We start from the raw sequence: 24,821 nt of genomic DNA on the forward strand, positions 1-24,821 counted from the left end.
CAAAAAACTGGAAAAGTTAGCACCTGCTGTTGTGTATATAGCAAAATTCTTTAGACTTTAGCACACGTTTTTACCTATTATTGAACCACTCTGGCTTTTTTGGGGGAGGGAAAATAATAGTACAGATTTTTTTGATAATGTGTGTAAAACATTCATTTGAAATATTTTAGTAAAAATGAAGTAAGAGATTGATTGTGATAGTGTATACTTTTAGTTGAATAAAATAAAATTACATTCTTTTTAAATAAACTGATGAATAAGGTTTGGAAGACCACTGCTGAAATATCTTGCAATGTACCACAACTATGAATTCTGAACTAATACAAAAAACTTGGAAATCCACTAAATTCAGAACCAATTTTATTTGGGTAGGTGTGAATGAAATAGTCCCATTTATAACCAGGATGTAAATCACAGTAGGTTTTTACATTCAGACTTTCACACTTAGAAAATATATATATTATGTACAGGAATCTGCAAATAGGTGTAAACATACAATACTTTAAGATACCAGTACATTCCAAAACAAAAATATCAGCAAGGCAAACACCTCAAAATGATTTCAGTCATCTAGCATTCAGAATCTCTTTTAAATAAAGTAGCTTTGATGCTTAACATCAAGTGTTGTTTTAATTGTTAATGAAAATGAAGCTTCTTACTGTAGATGAGATTTCATGGTATCTGGCTATTCTGATACTCAAAAATAGGCACTGATTTCTAGAAGGAAATTTACTTCTTACTGATATAATTGAGCCAATATGGCTGGTTAACATTTTTGCTAGTACAAAGTAATCCAGTGCTGGAATAACTCGAGACAATTTAGACTTCAGTCAAATGTATAAAGTTAGAATAGATACTGCAAAGCTAATTAAAATCTAGAAGCCTATATAACTCACCATAAACAATACTGCAAACAGATCAGCTAAGTTTCCATTTCATGGTCTCATTTCTTCATCTAAGTTATACAAATTATCCTCCTCTTCATCTTTACAATGCAGTTTTTGGCTCACTACTCCTGCCTAATCAACACGAAAGGATACCATGCAAAAGTTACCTCATGCTATCTCATCCATGTAGCACGTCCAAGTCCTGCTACAGGTGGCATACCAGGTGGTGGAATTGGAGGTGGTACAGGTGGCTGTCCACCTGGAGGAACGGTAGGTGGGGGATAACTAGCTGGTGGCATTCCCAGCCCTGGAGGTGGATGAGGTGGTACTGCATGAGTTGGAGGCAGTCTTGGAGGTGGGAAGTTAGGATTGTATGTAGGTGGAGGAGGATATCCAGGAGTAGGAGGTGGGATATTGGGTGGAGGGAATGAAGTGGGGGGTGGAGGAGGAACTGGTGGTGGAGGGTTGGGAGGGTAGACATGTGGATGATATGGTAGGTGAGTTGGTGGTCCATAGGCCGGTGGCAAAGCTCCGTATGTTGGTCCTTCTGTTTTCATCATTGACTGAAGACTTTGATAACCCTCTCCTGACATGTAAGAATTTGTAGTAGACATCCCTGTAATATAACTGGTTGGGGGTGGGGGTGGAGGCCGATGTGGCAGAGGTGGAGGTTGATGTACTGGGGCAGGATGAGCAGGGGGAGGAATCTGGACCTTTGGCATATCTACTGAGTCCACGGCAGTAGTTTGCTCTGCTTCTCCCATTGAAACTGAAGTTGTCAAAGGAGGCTTGCGCTCTGGAACACAAAAAGTTTCGTTTATTTTTCTGAAGGGTGGTGGCAACAACAACATTGAATACTCTTCAATTTTCCTCCAATAAACGCATCCAAAGAGGACTCCACAATTCTCTAAGTCTCTGTATGCCATCCAGTTAGATCTTACTAGGTCACTATAAAATTACTAAGCTGCAGACCAAAGCTCCAAGGTCAGCTTTTCCCATTTTAAGTTACATTTTTTTTTCCTTATTACTGATTTTCTTACAACTTAAATATTGTTCTACAACCAGCAGAAGTTAGCAGACTGGATGGACAGAAGCACAACTAGCAGATTTTAAAAAGTCATGGGACCCAAGATACTCAAAATCTTCTGATCAGTGTTTCAGTCTTGTGCAGTCCATGCCTCCCTTCCATCTCTCTTATACTCCAGAAGGTGGCCCGGGATTAGTCGCTGCACTTCACTTGCCTCAAATGTTCTGAGGTACTATTTGAGAATATGGGCCAAAGTCTCAAGTCTTTAACATTCATTTCTAAATCTGTTTATCAAAAACAGGGCTGGGGGGAGGGGGGGAGGGCAGGAAGCGACACACTGAGGATGAAGAAAGAAATTGGTATAGGTTACTTGGGACATGAAATCTGATCAGCTTTGATCCACTGATTAATTTCAGGGAGCTCAATGTACAACAGCCCAGGGAAGTTCATAAAAAGGTCAAAATTTTACAGAATTGTACTTAGCCATTTTCAAGAAGAATGTGCATTAAGCTGTCTTCTCTAAATAAGGGAAGCTAGTTGCTTGCACTTATATAGGATTTACCCTATATAAGCAGTCATAGTTTTAACAGCAAAACTGCCCCCTAGAACAACTACATAATTAGATTATGCAAGGTGGGTATTCTGCCTGTGGTACCTACAATTTCAAGAATTTGTAGCTCCTAAACTGTAACAGGCAATTTGCTCATTGCCAAAATCTTTCTGAATATAAGATACGCATTCAAGATTTATTAATTGAAGGAATGATGAACGTTATCTTAAACCCAAAACCCCAAAATCACACACCTTCATTCTTAATTGGATTTTAACAAATGGGGAAAAAAGTGGTCTTACTATATTTCAGAGCATTGTTTCTCTCTCTTGTTATTCCCTGTTAGAAGCTTTCATCTTGCAGTTACATTATGAAGCATGCTCTATAAAATATTTGTGTCATATCTATGGGTCAGTGGAAGGACAGCTAATGTGTCAAAGCACTGGAAGCACATTTTTACAACAGTAAAATTTATTTTGCAAACAAGGCAGGCATGAAGTGTTAAAAAGTTCTCTGGCAGATGAAAGCCCTCTTTTGGGACATAGCCGAGATAAAGCATACCCCTTTTGTTTAAAAGGGTTACACACCTGCAGAGTTTCTATAATAAAGATGTAACATGCAGGACTTCAATAGGACAGTTAGCAGCTAGTGCGATAACAGTATGGCATCCTTTTAAGGACACAAGTCCCTTTTTGCCTGCTAACCACAGTTAGTTTATTTTTCTAGGCCTTTAACACTCAGAGCTTTATTTTGCCTTTGTCCACATAGTATATGCTCATTTCCATCATAACTTTTTGGTCTTGATTTGAAAAAAGTGTGCTACAAAGATGAAATGCCCTCCAAAGCTTATCTGCCCAGTACTTTTACATGCCAAGCTGATTAATGAAGGCAACAATTCCCTCTCCTCACACCACTACCACCATCTGAATGAAAAGCAAAGCAGTAAACTGCAAGAGAAGCAGTGTTTAAGAAATAAAAGCTTACCTGGAGGCGGATGCGCAGGAGGTATTGGTGGATGCGAAGTTTCAATTTTAGGAATTTTAGATGGTGGTGGTGGTTCTGAAAAACATTTGAAAGTTCCTAAATTGCTACTGCACTGTAATACGTTTGAACCAAAGTCCATCTCCAGCCTCATGCGAAGGGCTATCATTTATCATGTTTCTCTATGCAAAGTGCAGTGGACACCCTATATACTAGGCACATTTAATAAATTTAACTAGAATCAAGACCTTTGTATTAATAAAATGGCATCAAGTATCACATACCAGTCTGCCAGAAAAACATAGGCCTACAAATTCAAGCTATGTATTTTATAACTAGAGATAAATTGTCCCAGTAACAGTATGAAAGTGCAGATCAGCATGTGTAGTTGTCTAGCAGAAACTGGAACTTGTCAATACTTGAAGTAAGTTTCAGGAGAAGCTGAACTCTTATGCCCTGCTAATGGAACATGTGTCTAGATACCAAACAGAGAAAGGAAATTACACAGGAGAGAGGTGGGAGAAGGGACAGCTCTTTGGAATCTCTCTGCAGAGCTAGAGAGAGAGGACTGCCAAACTTACTAAGGAAAGATTACAGAATCAAGTCCTAGCTATCCTGAAACAGACTATTACAAAAAACAGCAAAAGAAAAAAAACCCACCATACCAAAAGAATTGGATGGGATCACTATGGTGAAGTATTTCTTAAGCTAGGCTGTGTATTAATACAAAATGGTTTTACTGGCAGCCATGCCAACAACTGATTACTTATGTCACTGACTACTAATAGATTTACTAGTCCAGATATTCAATGACATGGCACCTTCAGTGGTGTCAACATCTCACAGCCTGCTGGAGGACTACTCCAAGTGATACACTGAATTGTAAGTTGAGATGCCATTAGTTTAGCAAGACAGCTACTGAACAGACTGTATTAAGGGACTCTTGGGGAACAGCTATACTACATTTTCGTAAGTGTTGCAGTTAGGAACATTAAAAATAGTTACAGAATATATTTAAGGATGCAGTATTGGTATCAAATAGTTTGGATGACCCCAGCCTGCAAGCAGGTGAGCTAAGCACACATCAGCAAGTGACTCAGTCTGGCTAACAGAGCAATTTTGCTTACACAAAATGAAAGGAATCATTAGGAAATATTGACATACCTGTTGTCTTTGTTTCTTCTTTGGGAGATACAGCCTGTTTAAAATAAACAAAAGAAAACAAGACAACATGACAACCACTGCAAAATACAAAGCATTTCAAAACAGTAACAAGAAAACCAAGTAGGAAACAACTTTGGCCTGTTGAAGACTTTTTGTACAGATCTGACTAAACCAGAACCAGTTTCCAACTCAATCCTCCTCCCAAAAGAGGGGGAGGCACACCCTTCATCTGTTTTTGTATTTTTATGAGGAGGCTATTAATGCTCAGCAATACAATACCGAACAAACCAATAAAATCACACAGAGAGCCCAGCTTAAGAGGAAGAATGAAGAGACTGAGAAAAACTACAGCTATTTTAAATACAGTATTTCCTGCTGTTCTCATTGTTGAGTATTACCATCTCATTTAATTTATTTATAAATCTACGGCAGATACATCACAGTCCAGTAAATTGCTCGCTGAGCTGAGAGCAAGAGACTTGGTCTCTGTTCCTGATTCTGCTACTGACCTGTCATTTGACCTTTGTCAAAACCACTTCAGGCCTTTATGCTTTATTTACCAGGACAGGAGGATGGTGAAAGTGTTGCTCAGCATAAAGCTGAGCATTTCAGGTATTTCAGAAGCCTTCAGATGGAAAGCACTGTATAAAAGCCAGATATTATACCAGAGAATATTTATGCACACTGAGCAAAACTCACAAAACTTCACATCGCTCTTCTGATTACACGTGTTTTTTGTTTTGTTTTGTTAGTTTTTAAAGAGTCACAGACAAGGGAGTTTGAGAAGTCCTTCCCAGCTTGCTTACTCCAACTGAGATGGCTAGCTCATGGTCTTGGAGAAAAGTGGAAAACCTTTCAGAAATTTTTCAGTACAATAAGCTCAGTTACATATGTATTTAAAAGTAACTGTAAGAGTCAAGGAGATGCAAAGCCTTCTGAATGAAAGGTTTAAGTTACTATTTACCTCCAGTTGTTTTACCTCCACAAACTGTTGTTCAGTTCACATCACTTTAGCTTCTGCACCAGGAACCGATTCACATTTCACTCGAATCTGAACTGTGAATTTTCATCTATTCTGTTGAGTATTCTCAAGATTTTGGCTGTCCAATGCAAAATTACTCAAGGCCTGCCTGAGGCTATCTCATTCTTGCATTCCTTAGAAGTCATTTCAATTCATCTCCCATCACCTTCCTATTTTGTTTTGTTTTTTTCTTAAGGTCGGTCTTAATCTTTCTATTCCAAACACACACACTTTTCCTGATGACTATGCACAGACTCATTTGCCGCCCTCATTTTATTCAGGCTCTCTGCCTGATTTTCCAAAACTAGTTTCCTTGTCTGTAAGACTACACACAAATATTATATCTCCCCTGCACTTTCAAACAGAAACAAGTCTCCACTATTTACTTTCAGAACTTCCAAAAAAAATCACTTATTTTGTGCAGCCAAGTGTTTACTTCAAGTGGCAGACAATTCAGTTATCGTGTACTTGTTTACAGGCAGCAGTGTTAAGAGAGTAATGTCAATGAGGCACGCTGTTAGTACGGAACAAGCAACTGCAGCCAAATATGAGACAGCTTATGTAACAGGAAAACAAAAATCAGTTTAAGCCACACTTATGCTAAAGAAAAAAGAATCAAAAACAACTCCAAAGCCTATCAAAATATAAAGCACTTCTCTAAAAATGGCAGTTGCTAAACATTTTTCCTCCAGTAAGTTTGACATGGTCATTTTAGCCAGGTCTTTGCTTTCTAGCAAAAGTGTAGTCATATATGAAGAGATGAGCTTTTTTTTTTTCTTTGTACTGTATACTGTATTGTTTGCATTGCTACAGCCATGACATCTCAGTCAAAACTAATGATTTAATAGCATACTAGTTACTATTTAAGACTTTCATAAGCTCAGTCCACACCCTAATGCAACTGTCCCCTTAGTGCTGTTTCTACAAGCATTAAAAATTGCTCCAATTAACAATTTTTAGTTTTATCAAATTAAATATACTTTCTACATCTAATAATTCACCAGTATGTTTTAATGAAGTCAACTGAACATTCAAGGGTTCTTCACCACCAGAGATGTAGAGAATGTGCAGATGCTTTAGACATCTGGTATGGGTCTGTAAATCAGGGGCCAATGCCTCAGTTGCTTGAAAGTAGAGGATATAGAATTATCAGAGCTCATGTAAATGGAAAATCTGGCCTCCAGGAATAAAGCATATTTGTATTCTATACAAACTGAAAGAGAAATCTTGCAAAGCCCTATTTACAAAAAGAGGCAAGCATTTTTAATAAGGTGTACAGTTTGCCAACTAAAGAACATTTTAGAAGCGCCAAGTAAATCTTTTAAACACTAAACATCTTGCTCTCCCTGACTGTTTTCTGGAACAATAATGAGTTCAAATCATCACATTTTCTTTTCTCATGGTTTGCGCTGTTCTCCTACAACACTCATCCTGTGATTCACCTTTTACTTTATACTTGCTCTAGATGTCTAGAGAGTATCCACACTTATCTAACTGTACTTTCTAATTCCTCAATTATTAGGTAGTGGACTTTAATCTCCAATTTCAAGAAAAGTTAAGTTGCCCAGAGATCCTGAATAGAGGTGACTATTAAAGCACAAACAGTCTCTATTCATGCAGAAGGCATCACTTCTTTCTATCATTTAAGGAAGTTCATTAACTCATAACATTGGAGAGGGTGAAAGAGTAGAACTGTGAAGGTAGAACATTAGAACAACTTACAATCAAACAGATGGACACATACAAAAAATTCAAATGATTTATGGTTTCTGACGTGCCAAACTCTCCTAGGCATATTTGTTCAAGACAAATAAGAAAAGAGTTACTTGCCCTACAGATTTGACAACCCAAACAGAATTTGTGCCAAAGGTGGAGTTTAAGAAGAAAGACATACTACCTATAAAGAGCTTTCCCAATTGCTAAGGTAGTTAACACATTTTATCAGCTTTCTATCCTGAACAACTCTAAACGTCTTCAGTGCAAGAACTGCACATTTGCTGCAATTTTTTTTCTCTAGTAGTAGGCTATATCTTGTATAAAAACACCAAGGTTTTAGAGATTTTCATTTTTCTCTTTTCGGGAGGCTGCTATCAGGAAGATGTTGCACTCCTCCTATCCCATTCCAGTGCATTATTTTTTGTTTTTTCCTGTTTCTTTTTCTTACCATCTGTCATCTAGTTTGGGCATACGTTGATTACAACAAGAGAGAACATAAGCTGTACAAAATTTATTTCCTAAATGGGCTTATTCTAAAGAGCTTACTTTTGAAAACATTCCTCCTACTATGTAGATGTGTGAAGATTTGGGTAACACTTTTACACTTTTTTTTGGTAACTCGGAAGTGAAACGAACACGAAAAGTGTAGATAAAGGTTCAAAATCTTCATTTGGACTTGATGACTGCAGATAAGCACACAGAGTACTTGTGATATTATCCAACTGCCAACACGCTTTCTTATTTTCAATGATTAGGTGATAATACAGACCATAAAATGAGACTTGAATGTATTTTGCATTTGTAAGCTTCTACTGCTTTTAGATTATTTTGGAAGACTCTTCCTAACCACAAGCTCAAGAATTTTGACATACTTTTTAAAAGTCACCTTCCTCATATGTTTGTAAACAAAGGTCAAAAAGTCAAACAGTGTTTTCATCAACATTGTACATCTTGCTACATTCAAGTATGGCAGCTAAAAACAAATATCGTACATGAATCTGACACGGCACAAGAGACATTCCCTAAATCAAGCCTGCTCAATAGCGAAAAAAATTTTGGTAGCACAGAACCATCAACAGAGTCAAAACCTTAACAGTTCATGCTCACTAACAAGTCAGTTCACTGGGCTTGCCTCAAGTGGAATGAGTATGTGGTATGCCAAAACTGTCAAGACTGTTCTGCACTTACATACTTGTGTACAATCAATAGAAGTCTGCCACACAAAATTATTTACTAGCCTCATTTTTAAAGGAAACCACAAGTTTGCTGCGCAGTGCAGCCTTTAACTCAAAGAGACGTCAGATCAGCACAAAAATAAAACATAAGTTACAGTTTACTAAACTTACTGCTGGTCTTTTAATCTGTCTGGGAGGACTTGACTGGGGAGAGGGCTTTTTTGATTGTTGTGCTTGTGTTTGCTGCTGCTGCTGCTGTTGTTGTTGTGCTGACTGCTGCGACTCCTTTTGTTGCTGAGTCTGTGACTGCTCTGAACCCTGGGATTGCTGCGATTGCTGTACTGTAGGTGCCTGGGGTGCAGATTGAAGAGATGGTGGCTGCTGCAGCTGGTGAGGAGTATGATGAGGCATCTGCTGCTTCCCTTGTGAGTATAGATCCAGAATCTGGTGACAGATGTCTAAAAAAGAAAGTTCAAACATTATACATCTGTAACGTACAAGTGTATATTCAATATAACAGTCAAGTTTTTTACTTCAAAAAAATCCATTGAAAATTCACTACAGATTTTTTTTTTAAAGATTATTTTTCAATTTACTTTTGTATTTTTGAGTTCCTTCTGCCTATGCTGAATAGATGTATATGCACACCCTCCAGAAGAAGAAGAATAAAGTGTCTCGGTATTAATATATTGCATGTCATTACTGTGTGCTTGGAGAACTTATTAACAGCGACACAGTAAACAAGACAAAGAGTAAATGTTAAAAATATATGTCTAATTAGGTCGGTCAATAAAGTTTCAGGAGCAAATAAATAAAGAAATCAGAACTAGTACTAAATCCTTATCCCAACACATTGGGAACAAGAAATCTGTCAGAGATCGTGTAAGACCAACTGATAACAGGGTGCAAGAGCAGCACTCAAGGAAGACAAAACCTTTACAGGAAAGCTAAATGAGTCCTTTGCATCTGCATTCACTGATGCAGTAGCAGAAAATGAAGAGATATCCATGCTACAACCTTCTTTGGCAGGGATTTAGCAGAAGATCTGGCTTAAATCGAAGCAACTTTGAATGAAGCTGCAATGCAAATACAGCACGTAATCACTTATTTAAAAAAAAAAAAAAAAAAAATCACCAGAACTGGATGGTATTCACCTAAGAGTTCTGAAAGAAACCAAAGTATAAAATATCTGAATTATGAACAGCAGCACATATCCTTTTGCTTAAAACTTCCTTAGTATCCAAGATTAGATAGTGACAAGCATGACATCAATTTTTAAAGAAGGCTTATAAAGCAGTTTACAGAATTATAGATGACATCTGTACCAAGTTAGTAAAAACTATAATAAAGACAAATTAGTGGCCACTTAACCACAATTTACTTAATGAGGGTCAGGAGAGGTCCTGCTTTATGAACTTCCTGAAGTTCTCCAAAAAGGACAACAAGCACATAAATGAGTAAGCCAGCTGATACAGTCCTCCTAGATTTTCAAAACAATTGACAGAATCCTTCAAATACTTTTAATGACACTAAGCGGCACCAGAATAGGAGCAGAGGGCTTAGCTAATAAACTGATTTAAAGAAAGGAACAGGGTTTCAGTAAGTGATCATCTCTTGCGACACAGAAGAACCCAAGCTCTGCAGCAGTCTGTGTTGGGATCTTTGCTGTCTTAGATTAATTGGAAAAGGGGTGACCAAGGAGGCGGCAAAGTTTGCCAGTGATGCAAAGTTATTTGAACTAGCAGGATGACAGCAGACAATGAAGAACTACGTCTAAATTTTTTTGCTGCAATTGGGCAATAAAGTTGCAGATGAAATTCAGTGCAGAAACATGCATAGTATGCACATGGGGAAAATGGTCCTACCTTTATATATAAAATAACAGACTTTGAGCAGGTCATTATGTTCAAAAGCAAGAGTTTAGAGTTAAAACAGGCACTTCAGTGAAAACATTGGCTCAGAGACCCACAAAGTCAAAAAACAAATCAAACCACAAATGACCAGAAAAGAAGTAAAGAACAAATAGAAAACATTCTACCACTGTACTGTACACGGTACTGTGTACAAACCCATGGTTCCTCCATAATTTGGGACCAAAATCACATATATACAGTACTCCTCATCTCAAAAGCATGAGAAATAGAACTGGAAGAGTTCAGATGGACAACACAAATGTTCAAAGGCAAGGAAGGATTTCCATGTAAGTAACGTTCAAAGAAGCTGGAATTCCTCAGACTGGACACTACTTAGTGGATATGACAGGTGCCTGCAAAATCATGAACGGCATGGGGAAAGCTGACAGGGATAGAGTATTTCAGTACGAGAACAAAGGGCCATGAAACAAAGCTAGTAGGAGTCAGGTTCAAAACAGAGAGAAGGTGGTGATTCTTAATGAAGCAGGTAACAGACTTACAGAACTCATCGACAAAGATGTTATGAAGGCAAACAGTTTACTGGCATTCAAGAGGACACAGGACAAATACTTGGAATAGAGATCTACTGCAGGTTACTAATTAGTTGTTGGGCTGATTAGCTGCATCAGGATCAGGCTCACAAAACCATCCAGACCAGATACTGAGACTCTATTAGGGGAAATATTATAAATGTTATTCCTTCAGCATCTACTTTGGCCAGTACTGGAAATGAACTGGATGCGACTGTTGGTCTAAATCAGTACAGCCAATCTTACGATACTGAGCAACTAGTATCCTAATTATTTGTGTCACAGGATCATTAATCCTTAAATTCAGTGCTGTCAAAAGCCAACCACTGGACTTCAAAGACCAAGACACAAGAAAAAATTCTTGTGATCCTGTGCAGAATCTTACAGGGTATGAAATTCACAACAGTTGTGGTAAAAAGATTATCTTTTTGTTTTAGGCAATTCTGACAGAAGGATTAAGTCTAAAATATAGTGTGTTCCTCCATTCAGAAAAACAATAGTCTGCACAGGAGAAATCCCACTAGCTACCCTAAAAGAAAATGTGATGGATGAATTTACACCTTTCAGATAACATGAAGGGAACAATATTAAGATTCTGTAATGATGAAAAAGATCCAGAATACATACGCTATTAGAAACCACGGAATCTATTTCTCAGTCCTAGCACAGCATAAGATATGAACTGCTATTGCAGCCCTAGTATAACTCTGTTAAAGAGGTTGATCGTCAATGAGAAAACCACTGGAAACTAGGCTTCATTAGTTCCAGCACTTAACTAGCTGGGCTATAAACTAAATAATTAGTAAAACAAATATTGACCAAAAGACTAATCATGACAATCAAAGATGCTTCCAGACTAAGCCAGTCTAAAAAGTTTAATTATGAATCTGGATAGGGTATAGCATATGTATTCTGAGCTGCATACTCTACACGATTATTTTTGACTCAGATGCAGAGAAAAAGCAGTTTGAATTTACCTACGACCCGGATCACAGAGTCAAAGGAAAAAATTCATTTGTTTGTAGCAAGTGTTCCCCATACCTTCCAGAACATCAACAGGAACGTCTTGGACAAATTGTTCCCACCATCGTCTGTACATTGGCTTTGATGTCCATTCTTGTATTTCAAACTTACACAAACGGCCTGCTAAGTACATAACTGCAACAGCTATGATTTCTGGTTCCCATTGCAGTGACAGTGTAGTGCAGAGGCTAGAAGATATTAAAAACAAACAAAAAAAACCCCCACAGACCTGAAGATAATTCTGATTGTCAAAGTACAAAATTTTAATGTATAATAGCTATAACTTACAGGGTATAAACTATGAGTACAACTTAAATGGAGAAAACTAAAAATAGCCTTGTTACATAAAACAGTTTACAAAACTAAGCTGTTCTGAATTACTGCTACCACTAAACAAGATAATTTTAAACATATAATACAGAGAGCACTTGCCTGCAGCAGTAACACACCACTTACGTGGAGCTTTAAAATAGGAAACCTTAACACCACATGAGTGTGGAAGAAAGGGAAAAGATAACACAATATTTCAAGTATGGATAGCTATATTCCACTATGGTCTTCTGCGTGGCATTAACTAAATACAGTATTCATGTTCTTTGCTACTGAAGTATGCTGCCACTGCATTTCACTGGTTAGGGAATGACACACACATTTGAATTTTAGAGTTTAAGTGTTCAAGTGTTTTCCAATAAATTATAGACAAATAATTAAAAAAAAAAAAAGAACAACAGCCAGGACGAACTTGTGAAGAAACTTGACAAGCTGTAAGTTTTAGATCAAGCTGTAAAAAGGTTCTCCTTGAGTAGCCTTTGTTAAAATTAATGCTGCAAAGTAGCTGATATTATTGGTATTAAATGCATTCAAGTCACAATCTCACAATTTAAATTACAAAATTTGTTTTTCTTTTTGTGGCAACTTAGCTCTTCTGTAGATTCCATAATATAAGATCTGCTTAAACAATCCTCCCATTAAATTAAAACAATTTCACATCCAGCTAGCCAGTTAAGTTTGTGCCAATTCACTGATGATTTCATTACTATGTCCTTAAATGCACCAAAATGCACAGTCTTCTCTTCTTTTTTAAAATGCCACTACACATGCAAAAATGATTCCGCATACACTCACATTAATTGATGTGATTCTTTTATCAGTATTACAAATCTGTCATTCAAGAAATTGTAAATCTACCTCTAAAAACTGTATTTCCACTAAATTTAATGGTTTATTATTGCTAAAAAAATTGCTAAACCACAGCCTATACAGTGGTTTAAATCATTCTTCTCTTAGTGGGCTACAGATGACTCAAGGCAAATGAGATACTTCAATATTGGAGCAATCAAGCCAGCAATCACCAGTAAAAGCACAAGAAATAGCTCTTAAAACACTGATTTATTATTATTATTACCTTCATGATATTTACTTGGGGATGTATTACAGTTGCATAAGAACAAAATCCCCTTTTCTAAGGGCCTGTAGTGCAAAGTATAGGATTATTTTTCCAGGATCCTAGAAAACAAATACACTTCTAATATGGTGCCTAGTAAGCAAGCACAAAACAGCCTCACAAGAACAGAGAAATGTTATTTGAAACAATCACTCTAGCTTCACATTAGCATTTTCCTGAAATGCATTTTCTGGAATTAATTATTAAACACCACATAAACCCAAGTATAGTAGTGTCCAAAGTTTGATGAATACAGAAAAGTTTTTCCTAACGCACTTTACAGTAGTAAGAGCCAAACCATACATTTTTCTTCCTAAGCATCACCATTGGTAAGAGAGACAGAAGCTGAAGTATACATCTACTGGCACACAAACATGCTAAACAACCTTTTGCTCAAACTAATTAGGGCAGGTTATGTGGTATTATTTGTTATGCAATCCAATAATCTATTTGGGTTACATCTACAGATTGAGAATTTGGACCCACATTGGGCTATTTAATGTTAGGCATATGAATAAAAATGCACCTCTTTTTTAATGGTGTTCTACTGAAGGCTTCGCATTTCTGAAGAGTTCGGCCACTTCAATACTGTCTTAAGAACTTGCTACAGAAAATAATAATTACACTTAACTGCCGTCGGTAAATTAACTTGCCCAGCTCTGTAGAATTCACCTTAGCAGAACTGAAGTGCGTAAAGTTCTCTTTTAAAATGCCACTACACATGCAAAAATGATTCCACATGCACTCACATTAACTGATATGATTCTTGTATCAGTATTACAAATCTGTCATTCAAGAAATTGTAAATCTACCTCTAAAAACCATATTTCCACTAAATTTAATGGTTTATTATTGCTAAAATATCCCATTCTTCTTTTTCAAAGTTGACCAACATGACAGAATTGAAAACAACACTGTTTATAACCAAGAATCTATGACAATGAACCATGGAAACTGAATGGTATCTTGCAGTAATTTCTTTGCTCAGAATGAGGAACATGTCCTGAGCTGGGCAAGAAGCCAACTTCTATCTGAAGATCTATAACGTGGTTAGGTCTTTCCAAACAATTTTTTTTTGAACGTAAGCATTAAACCCTTCCCACAAAATGTTATAGGTTTTAGGGGCCTACTCCTGTATTCATCCTGCCCAATGAAATACCATGCGTGAAAAATTGAAATAAAAACTGAAAAATGCCTGTATCAAGAAATACGTCAGCTGGCTTCACTATTTGCAGAAAAATCATGAGCATTTCCTCAAAAAAATATCTGAACCCCAAATAAACTGAAGAACAGTAACTATTTCATTGTCAGAAGTTGTTGCCAGAAGTTTCTTACCTGTCATTCACAAACGTCCATGCCATTTGAACCAGCTTCTGAATTTTATTTTTGTCTCCTGAAAAATAATCAGAAAAGTTATAATAAGTAAAGTTATTAGAAAGGACAAAAAGTTTGGAAGAGAATACCTCCCACTGTTAATGTTAATTATCACAGATTAAGAACAAGCATTACTTGCTCACCCTGTAATATTTTACCTTTGAGTTGTTTGGCATACTTGAGAAGGAACTGGTATGGATGCTCCACTTGCAAATCAAACTTTATTGTTTGTAGTAATATTCTTTCAAGGACCATCACTTCTTCCTAGAGAATGTAACAAGGTAACTACAATATTACTCCTTCTTTTACTCATATTTTATGTTGGCATAAAGTATGACTACAGAACACCTCCAGACAAACACGTGCCTGCTTTTGCTTGATTAAGGTATGTCTCCAAAGAGAAAATAAACTTTTCCAATTTAAAAATTATTTTAATCACAGATATTCTTTCTTCCCCCTTTTTCTTTTTTTTTTGCGGGGCAGGGGGAGAGGGAGGAAGTGGTGTTCAAAACTTTTTCTCCATGGAGTAAAGAACTGAAACAGATACAGCACAGAAGCGCCAAATGTAGAAAACCATGGCAAAAAAGGAAGCTCCCAGCACATTTCTCTCAGTGGTTTCACATTTTTCTGTCATTTATAATAAACAAATTGAGAGAAGCATAGCTTTGCCAAGCCAATTATTCTGAACAGGAAACTTCCTAATACTTTGAGATGTAGTTCTTATACCTAATTTAAGATTTGCTACTAATTATTTTCTAATACCGCATTACAACTCTGTCAAATACAATTTATGTCTTGATGACATTTGTAGCTCTTGACCAAATGGACTGGTTTACTTTTACTCTCTCCCCTCCACCCCCAAATCAGAATTTGCATAATGAAATGAAATGTAAACCTTTTATACCACCATTTGCCCCAGCGGGCTTCCAAAACTACTTGTATTAGCAAGAAGTATTTTCACAGCTACATGCTGAACATGTAATTGGAACAACTGAAATTCAGCCAGTGCTCTAATGAGCGTGAGCCACCTTGCTGGAGTACAATAGGACGAAATAAAATTTCAACATTAGTATCTTTACCTTTGGATCATCTCCAAACTGTCCAAACTGTACATCATTTAGTAAGCTACGGGCTGTTTTGATTATATCTTTACATTTTTTAGGTGTTTCTTCAACTTTTCCTGCCAGGAAAAGACAGCAGGCTCCTGTTACCTAAAAAAGAAAGTGCTTTCAAGAAGTTGTCTGCATTTACAACACTATACTGTATTGCATATCTAAAAGCAGTGTCAGCTTCCATTAACAGATTCCCAGAAGTTTCCCAGGAAAGACTTAATAAGCATATTAGCTTCTAACTTCAGTGATAATTTAAGCTTTTACATCTTCAAAGCAAATACAGATTTTGGATAATAGTCCATTATATACAGTTTTATTTCATGGTTAGAAATTCAAAGCAGAATTTGCCTTGATAGAGTATTGCCTGTCAAGCAGTTTTAAGATAGTAACTAAAAATTTTTTTTTTAGTTTTCTTTCAGCATAATAACATAATATCATAATAACAGAAAAAACTATAGCTGTTACTTTCTAAAGAATATCATCACCATGACATAACTACAATAGCAATACAAATACATTTCTAAGCATAAATGAAAATGTGTAAACAGGCAGAACAGCACGTTTTAAACTGTGATTATTTATATAAAATGCCTACCTTTCATCATAGGGAAAACATTATACTTACTGGAGCTGTATAACCCTGTATTTAAAGGATAATACTTATTTATTTCTAAAGCTATAACTCAAAAGTTAAACTTTCTCCAAGTCACATTTTTTTCTATCATTGCTCTGTGACTCACGATACTGTAATACTAAAAAAGTAGACATTGCTTGGTTTAAATCAGTGATGCTATGAATAAGAGTTGTGCCTAGCTGCAGTGCCCAAGTAACCCATTACCAATTTAAATAGCCTGTACTTAGCACAACTGCAGTATTAAGTAATCAGTACTGTAAATACTTACATATCTGGGGAACTGTTTGAAGGAATGAAACATATAAAATCGATGGAAATAAATTATTCCAGTTGCTAAAGTATCATAGTGTCTGTGGCACAGGTTAAGGATTTTCAAACACATAAACAGCATAAAACAAATTCAAAACCAAACATGAACAAAGAAAAGCTGCATTCTGTTGTATCAAGTAACTCAATTATCCATTAATGACCAGTTAAAAAGCTCTGCAAGTAAACTAAAGGCTTTAGAAGCAAGCCACCCCCCCCCCCAAAAAAAAGTCCCCCAAACTTAAGGCTGCATAAATACTATGATTCAGCCCAGATGCAGTTGATACCTAAAGCATCTATTGGACATGTGTAAAGTCATGACCATGCATATCTAATAGAGGGGGTCCATGCAAAGCCATCCACATGATAAAATCCATACCTGCCTCAGAAAAGGCCCAAAACAGTGGTGGGTACATGAAGAAACAGAAGAATTATCACTTCACATTTCAGTGTTTGTGTGCAGAGAGATTAGTCATTAACTACATCTATAAATGCAAATAAAAGCTAAATATGCTCCCTACTCTTTCCTTTAAGGAGAAAAGTGAAATTTCATCTTTGTCAGGTTTTATTAAACAAAGAAGTGAAAAAAGAAGTACCAAGAATGTAGGAACCGAGAAATTCAAGTGGCAATCTATAACAGACAGACAGTGAGGAGAAATTACTAGTGTATACAAAATTGTAAACCACACCTTAAACAAAAATGGGGAGAGAGAAAGAAGTTAGAAGCCTCAGAGGCAAAATACACAGAAAAAGTGCAGAATTCAAAATTTAAGAACTTTTGTAGATTCATGCAGTAAAAGACCAAGTCATGCATAACTGGAAAGTCTATACCACTTTCCCTCTCTGTTACCACAGGAGTTCAGTTGAAACCTTGTTTATTCAATAAATGGATAAAAATTATGTAGAAACACGTTACATCAAAAGGCAGTTAAACTCAAGAGATCTTTGATTACTGACAAAGTAGCATCTGAATGACTAAGCACACAAAGACATTTCTAGTATGTTTTATTTTTAAAACCCCAATTCATAAAGACATTTTATACCATCATGAATTTAAAGGATACAGGCCTAAACGTGTTCCTACATCAAATATGAATCTGGCCCCCTCCCTGCGGTATCTTGCCTCAGTCGCTGGATCAAGCCCTTCTAACTGTGAAGGTGTATGTGCCAAATCTTTCTTATCCCAATACCAGCATGGCTTTGTATGGTCCAGGCTTGCCAAGTTTACAGAAGGACTGGAATTTTCTTTGTTCTCCTTCATTTATTAAAATAGAATTGTTCTTGCTTGATAAGTTTTCGAAAGGAAGTCTTCAGGTAGTAGTAGCTTTAGAACCTTTAAGAAAAGGAAAACACATGTCTTTAAAAATACCAGAAAAGGAACTTTTTTTTCCATGCTCAAAGATGAGTAATAGAAAGATTAAATCAAGTAATGGGAGTCTGTATGGTACTGTGTGATCTAAAACCATCCCCAAAACAAGGCAACTGATCACACTCAATTAGCACGTTATTTTCCTGTGTTGACTTGTATTTTGCAAATCTACATTGACAGCATACAGTTCCACAGATAACTTTTTGGTGTTTGGGTTATAACCAATGTCCATCCATGTCTCACTTGAAAGTGAGAATGAAAACTGTCTTAGCACCTTTATCTCTTTCAGGCTAGAAAACAGGGATAAGATTATTTCATTGTAATTCAATAAGCTACAGATACTATGCAAAAACTACTGTAGTCACCTGCAAGGGTTTCTGTAGTGAATGGTATAATATAAATGATATAATTCATTGCTCTAAGTATAACAGTCAGAGAAAGACCCAAATGCAAAGCTCTTAAAATTAAGCTAAGCTTAATTTTTTAATGTTTCCCTCTTTAAAGTAAAGTGCCTTTGTCTAACTTCAGAAAGTTTCTCTTTTTCAGAACAAAGGAAACCACCTTTGCTCCATATTCACATTGGTGGAACCTCCACTGTTAAAGGTACTAGTGACAGGACGATCCGACATCTGTCACAAAGAAGTGAATGGTTATTTGAAACCATTTCTAGAGTCAGTAAAACAGCCCAGTAGCACCACCACACACTCCCATCATTATTATCAAGAAAACATTATTTTTACAAATCTTGAGAGACCATTTTCTTTACAGTTTATTTTGATGCTTAAAGTTGTAAACAGTTTAAAGCTCAACTAACATTAAAACTCCCTTTCTGAAAAGCAACAAGAGAGCTGCTTCTATGAGCAGCAAAAGGACTCCCAAAAGCAAAATTGTAAAAAACAAATGAACCAAAACTAATTCCCCTAAAAACACTTTCAAAGCAATCACCTCAAACTCTGCAATCAAAACCACAATAATCAAAAGCAAAATAATAAGGTTTCGGGTTTTTTTTAAACCCCTCGTGAATACTGAAAAGATCTTAAAGATTTTTTTTCTTTCTCTCCTCTCTGAACAAACTAGCTGACGGAGCCCGACCCTGGCAGCCCCAGGCCGGGGGGGAAGGCAGCTCCTCCCGGCCCCTCCGGTGTCCCCTCCCGCCGCAGACGAGGCCTCCAGTGCCCGGGCGGGCGCTCACTCCCCGCCCCCGCCAGACACTCCAGGCTCCCGGCTCCTTTCTCTCACTCTTCCTCCCCGGGCCAGGCCCCCCAAGCCACGACCCGGGGAAGGCAGGCCGCCCCGGTGCCCACACCCCATAACGCACTCACAGGCCACGCACGGGAGAGAAAACCCCACGGGAGCGCAGAGCCACTAACGACAGCGCGGCCTCCGCACCCTGCGCGCCGCCATCTTGGGAACCAGGCCAGGCCGCTCTCTGCGTCATCACGCCGGCGTCACGCGGGCATGGCGCGCGAGCAGCGAGCCGCTGCGGACTAACGGCCAATGAGAACCCGCAGCCCGCGCAGCCAATCCCGTCTCCTTCAGCGTCTGCTAAACTCGAAGAGCAGGCACGCGACGCGCTCCCGTGGCCTTAGAACTGACCAATCAGAAAGCAGGAGCGAGAAGATTGCAAGCCGCAAAAGCCAGTAAGAAGCCGGAGGCACGGATTAAATTGCAGCCAATGGGGGAGCGGCCATGCCCTTTTCCAAGACCGGTAGCGAAGGCGAAGGGGTGGTGGCTGCGGATTGGCCGCTATGGGCCCCGGAGGGGGTGGGGTCTTCCGTGTCGGCGCGGCCGGGCCAATGGCGGCAGCGGAGCGGGGCGGGGTGGGGCCGGGCGCTGGGAGTGCGGGGCTCGGGCTAGCGCGGCCACCGCCTCCCGCCGCCCGCCCCCGGCAGCGGTGTCCGGCGAGAGGAGCTCGGCTTCGGCGCCGCTCGCAGCAGGCGAGGCACAGCCGCCGCCGCGCGGGAGGTAAGGCGGGGCTCCGCCAGCCCTCCTCCGCCCGCCGAGCGGGGGCCGGCGCTGGCCGCCCCCTGGCCCGGCCCGGGCCCCCTCCCGGCGCGGAGCCCCCCGGAGGGGCCTCGCCTCGCCCCGCCGCCTCCCCTTCCTGTGGGACGCGCGGCCCTTTCCGGACACCCTCCTTCCCCCCGCGGGGCGCGCGGCGCCGGCCCAGGCCTCGCCGTCCCCTTCGCTCCGTCGCCGCGCTGCCCCCAGGCGCCTTGCCCCGGGGTTTGGCCCTGCCCGGCGCCCCCTCCGCGCGCGGGGCAGCGCCCGCCTCGCCGCCGCCTCCTGCTCGGCGCCCGGCTCCGGCTCCGGCTCCCCCCTCGGGGGAGATGCGGCCTCCGTCCCGCTCGCCGGGGGAAGCGGGGTGACGCCACTCCGCCTCCCGGCTCCCACTCGTCATCCTGTTTCTCTCTCCCACTTACTTGCCAGAGGAGATTGGCGTGCTCTCCGCGGCCCACCGCCTGTTTGCTCCTCTGCTCCGACGTGGGTGGGTTTTGTTTAAACCCAGTCTGCGTGATTTTGGAGTGAGTGAGGCAGTGGCATTCACTTCTTAATGCTCATTTCCCTTGCCCCATCCCCCAGACGTTGATAAGAAAGTAGAGTTAAACAAATGGATTAAAACTGCTTTCCCCATGATGTAATTCCTTTTTTTATATGTGACACATTTTGAATACTCCCTACTCCTACTTCTTTAGCTTTCCAAAGAGCCTCCCATACCTCCAGTTCTCAAGATCTGGCTCAGTAATGTTTCTGCTGGTATGTGATTCTTTAGTGCCTTTCCATGGCAGGGAAAGAGCACTCTATTTTGTTTCTTTTTCTCACACAGTCTGTAACCTGCTTTTAGTAAAGGGGCTAAACCTAATAGGAAAAAGGTGACTCTTAACATTAAAATAAACATTCTGCATTTAAGCCAAGTATCATTTAAACTGCTTATCTGCAGGGAAATTGCCTCTGCACAGCCTGGGTGTTGCAACCTCTCCATATTACTACAGAAGCTGCTAAAATGGAACTTGTAATGAAACTGTTCCTCATTGTCCTTTCCTACTCAGAGCAGGACTTGTATAGAGTTGCTTAAGCTGAGGCTGCACTTTGCATGTGTCTTTAATTCTCAACAACTTCCTAACTTCTACATTAGAGTGGCAGTTCAAAATATAGCATTTTGAAACTACTGTAGATAAGTAAGTGACTGTAGCATTCTACATGTCTGATATCTTGTCCGGGTATAAAATTGTAAGCGGGTGTAGAAGTTGCTGGAGGGAATAGCACGATGGGCCAAAAGAGGGGGGATGTTTTCAGATATTTTTGTTCAGTTAGGTTATTTAGTATGGTAAAGATTCAAGCATGCTAGCTTTCACTTTAATGGAGGTTTCAGCTATGTTTAGCTGGCTGGATTGAAGTATGTGTTGAAATAAAATCTGAAAAATACATCCATGTCATGGCATGCCTAGAGATAGAGCTGGGATCTTGGCAAGGGGGCAAGAAGCCCAAACCCTGAAATAATTTGTAATCTGTACATTGCTGTTTCCAGTTAGAGATGGTCTGAGCTGTATGCTGAAGTTGGATCTGAATTTTTAAATAGGCTTCTAATTGTGATATTGTAAATAACTTAAAAATAAAACACATTATGTCCCTCTGTATAGAAAAGTGAACATCTTAATGACATTTTTATTGTAATTAATACAATGAACTTGGATATCATACTTCACCATAATGATGCTGATTATACAGTTAAACTGATATATTGTTTCAGAAAATGAGCGTTTTAGTGGTTGTTCTTTAAAAGAAAGAGACAGTCTGAGGATATTGAAGATATCAGGGGATCTGTATTTTTACCACCAGAACATAGTAATGTTCAGCACTTGGTAAAGTAAGGTAGGACATACCATGATGCCAATGTGTTAAGCGACAAGTGTTTTTGTAGGCCTGGGCTGTTTCGTTAGTTCTGTCTGTGCTCTGATGTCTGAACCAGGGTGAATTGCTTGATTCTCAATTAGGAGTCTTAGGTCTATAAAGTGATGTTAATATTTTTATAAATGAAGACTGTATTTAAAAATATATGAATAAAAAAAACCAGTGCACTAGTTTTCATCCTTTATGCTTGAAAGAAAGGAATTTGGAAAAAAACTGTGTGGGAGTCTTCAGGAAGACCTAAATTCAAGTAAAGAAATGAAATGACAAGAGTAGGATGGCAAAGTGGTGGAGTTTACCTTGTCCATTTATTTATTTTTCCTGCAGAGTAAATATTTTTACTCTTCTAGTCAGAGTTGTCTAAGGAGCTGGTTTGTAGGGGAGGTGGAAAGGTTATTAATTGTTGAGAGTGAGTCTGAATTGTTTCCTGTGTGGCAGCTAGTAAACTATCTTCCCCTGAAGATCAGCGAGGTGTTTACGGTAAGAAGCCTTCCTCCTGCCGAAGACAGTAAGCTTTAGTGAAAGAGCAGGGAAAAGAAAACAGTATTCTTAGGTATTAATCAGTTCAGGATTAACAAGCTGATAAGTGATAGTAATTGTGAAATACATAAGCTTGTCTTTGGGATGTTGACTTATATATTGCCACTCTTCTTTGCCCCTTTAGCATTTTGTGTTATTTTCACTTTAATAGTTTCTTACCAGAAGTTTATACTTCACTTGAGGCAGTTCTGGTTTTAGTATTTAACCAGGTTCAACTAAAATGAAAGAAGTAATGTCTAACTCTCTACTGATAGTACTTCCTACTTTTTTAGTAGTTCTAAGAGTATTTTGAGCATACCAGGTCAGAATATTGTCAAGACAGTGTTCTTTGATTCTAATTATAAGACTCAATGTCTTTGGAAGTTGCTTCCTGGTAATTAGCTGAATTTGTTAAAATCGGTGGATTTTATAAGTGGATCAAATAAACATTTAGCTAATTTTAGTAACTACTTTTGATATTACTCTGCAGCATGGCTGTTTCTCAGTATCAGAGTAATATTTATATACCATAATTTTTCTGTAACCTAAAAACAAAATGGTTTAATAAATTTTGCTCTTTTCAGAGTAGTTGCATGCAGTGCATACAGCAGTAGTGCTAACTTCTCTTTTTTCCAGATGCTTTAGACTTGCAATAATGTTGGTGAACCTATGATGGTACAGTTTTTCATAGCAAACAAAGAATTATGAATTTAATTCTGGCTGTTGTTTGCCAGCAAACTTATTAGAGGCACTTCAGCTTCCTGGATCTGGTTTCAGAGGTTTAAAAATGTTTTAAGCAAAAATAAAGTGTAAAATATGTGAAAGGACCAGTCAAATCTATAAATAAAGCACATTAGGAGTTTTTGATGTTACCTTAAAAGTGCCCTGTTAATGCTGTCAGTGTTAGTCTGTGGATCTGCAGCTAGACTGAAGAAGCTTGTACTGTAGTAATTAAACAAGTTCAGTGCCCAGGTTTTTTAACATTGCTTTACATTCTTGCTCCTGCTCTTCCTCTGCCATAACCTTCTTTGCTCCCTTTTTCTGTTTTTAGCTTCTCTGTCCTATATTGGCTCTTGCCTGCATCTCTTCCACCAAATGACTATTCCAGTTCTGTCCCTGTCTGTCCTTTACCCCTTTTCCCACATTGTTCAGCAATTCTGCTAATCTTTTCTATACCTTACTCCTTGGAGTGCTGAAGAGGTAGCACTACAATCTTGCTTTCAGTTCTGGGATCTGTTGCGCAGGCTAAAGCAGAGTACCTATCAGATGCAGGAAAAATTCCACATTGTCTGTCTTTGAAACATGCTGAGATGTGAATGACTTTGAGCTCAGCTTTGTCTCCAGTGAGTGCATGGGAACAGATGTTTGGATGCCTCAAGGCCAGGTCTAGGTGATACAATGTTGTAAGACAAAAGGTAAGTTTCTGAGCCTCTAGCTGCTGATGTCCTAATAAGAACCAAAATAGAATATTACTTCTAATTTGATTCTTCTACATTTCAGAAGAATTTTTGAGCCCAAGGCAAAGTTAAAGGCTGTCAAATGCATGGGATGAGATTAGTATCTACTTCCTGTTATGTTTTACTCTCGGATGTCTTCTCAATATTTCTGAAGGACCTCTGCTGGAAATGACTGAACAACTGTGCTTGAGCTGCCATGGCTTTCAGCCAGTCTGTTAATGTAGGCCAAAACTGTCTTTGTAGCTGAAGATGGACTGTAAATGTACCAGTTATAATTAGCTGCTTTGCAGTTGTTTCTGTTAGCATGCCAGCAACCTGCACCTGAAAGAAGGGGAGTGCATCTCTTGGGCTCTTGTGTTAACACTTTGATTCTTTTGCATGTGGGACAATTTTTAGATTTTGTTTTTTTATATATTTTATAAATATTTATATATATTATGTATATATAAAAATGTGTGTATATATATGTTATATAACATATAGGGGGAGAGAGAAAAATACATTTTAGGGTATGATAGTGTTGGAATTATGCAACTCACAACAAAACTAAATCTCTCTCAGTGCAAGCATTGCATGTATTTCTTAATAAGCAGTTAACAGAAATAGCAGAATCTTCCTTTAAAAGTCTTTAATGCTATATAACACTAGTGCCCAAGTCTTCATGTAGTGTTGTTTTAGTGGAGTGGAAACAGAATATATTCTGTGGGTTTCCT

General features: G+C 38.7%; 2 protein-coding genes across 8 annotated transcripts in view; one reads left to right on the top strand and one right to left on the bottom strand.

Annotated features, from left to right (window-relative positions):
* Positions 1–343: 343 nt before the first annotated feature.
* CCNK (cyclin K) lies at positions 344–19,719 on the bottom strand. 2 transcript variants are annotated; one of them, XM_026079486.1, is made up of 11 exons: positions 19,560–19,719; positions 17,922–18,190; positions 16,820–16,901; positions 15,885–16,016; positions 14,964–15,069; positions 14,767–14,824; positions 12,006–12,175; positions 8,693–8,979; positions 4,610–4,643; positions 3,449–3,523; positions 344–1,683 (listed from the first exon to the last, which is right to left on the bottom strand). In XM_026079486.1, the coding sequence occupies exons 2-11, from the start codon at positions 18,116–18,118 to the stop codon at positions 1,061–1,063; spliced, it is 1,764 nt and encodes a 587-aa protein (XP_025935271.1). In that variant the 5' UTR covers positions 18,119–18,190; positions 19,560–19,719; the 3' UTR covers positions 344–1,060. The 2 variants fall into 2 exon arrangements, with proteins under 2 accessions (XP_025935271.1, XP_025935270.1); XM_026079485.1 differs by having other exon boundaries at positions 19,549–19,719.
* A 344-nt stretch (positions 19,720–20,063) lies between these two features.
* SETD3 (SET domain containing 3) overlaps positions 20,064–24,821 on the top strand; it is a 64,994-nt gene continuing 60,236 nt past the window's right edge. For 5 of the 6 annotated variants that reach the window (XR_003255730.1, XM_026079367.1, XM_026079366.1 and 2 more), the window contains exon 1: positions 20,064–20,191. The gene's annotated coding sequence lies outside the window, so the exon portion shown is untranslated. Of the gene's footprint in view, positions 20,192–20,919; positions 20,981–24,821 lie in introns of all 6 variants that reach the window. The other variant, XM_026079368.1, reaches the window with a different exon arrangement.

Source organism: Apteryx rowi, unplaced genomic scaffold (assembly GCF_003343035.1).
Source record: "Apteryx rowi isolate R43461 unplaced genomic scaffold, aptRow1 scaffold_5, whole genome shotgun sequence".
Classification (NCBI taxonomy): Eukaryota; Metazoa; Chordata; class Aves; order Apterygiformes; family Apterygidae; genus Apteryx; species Apteryx rowi.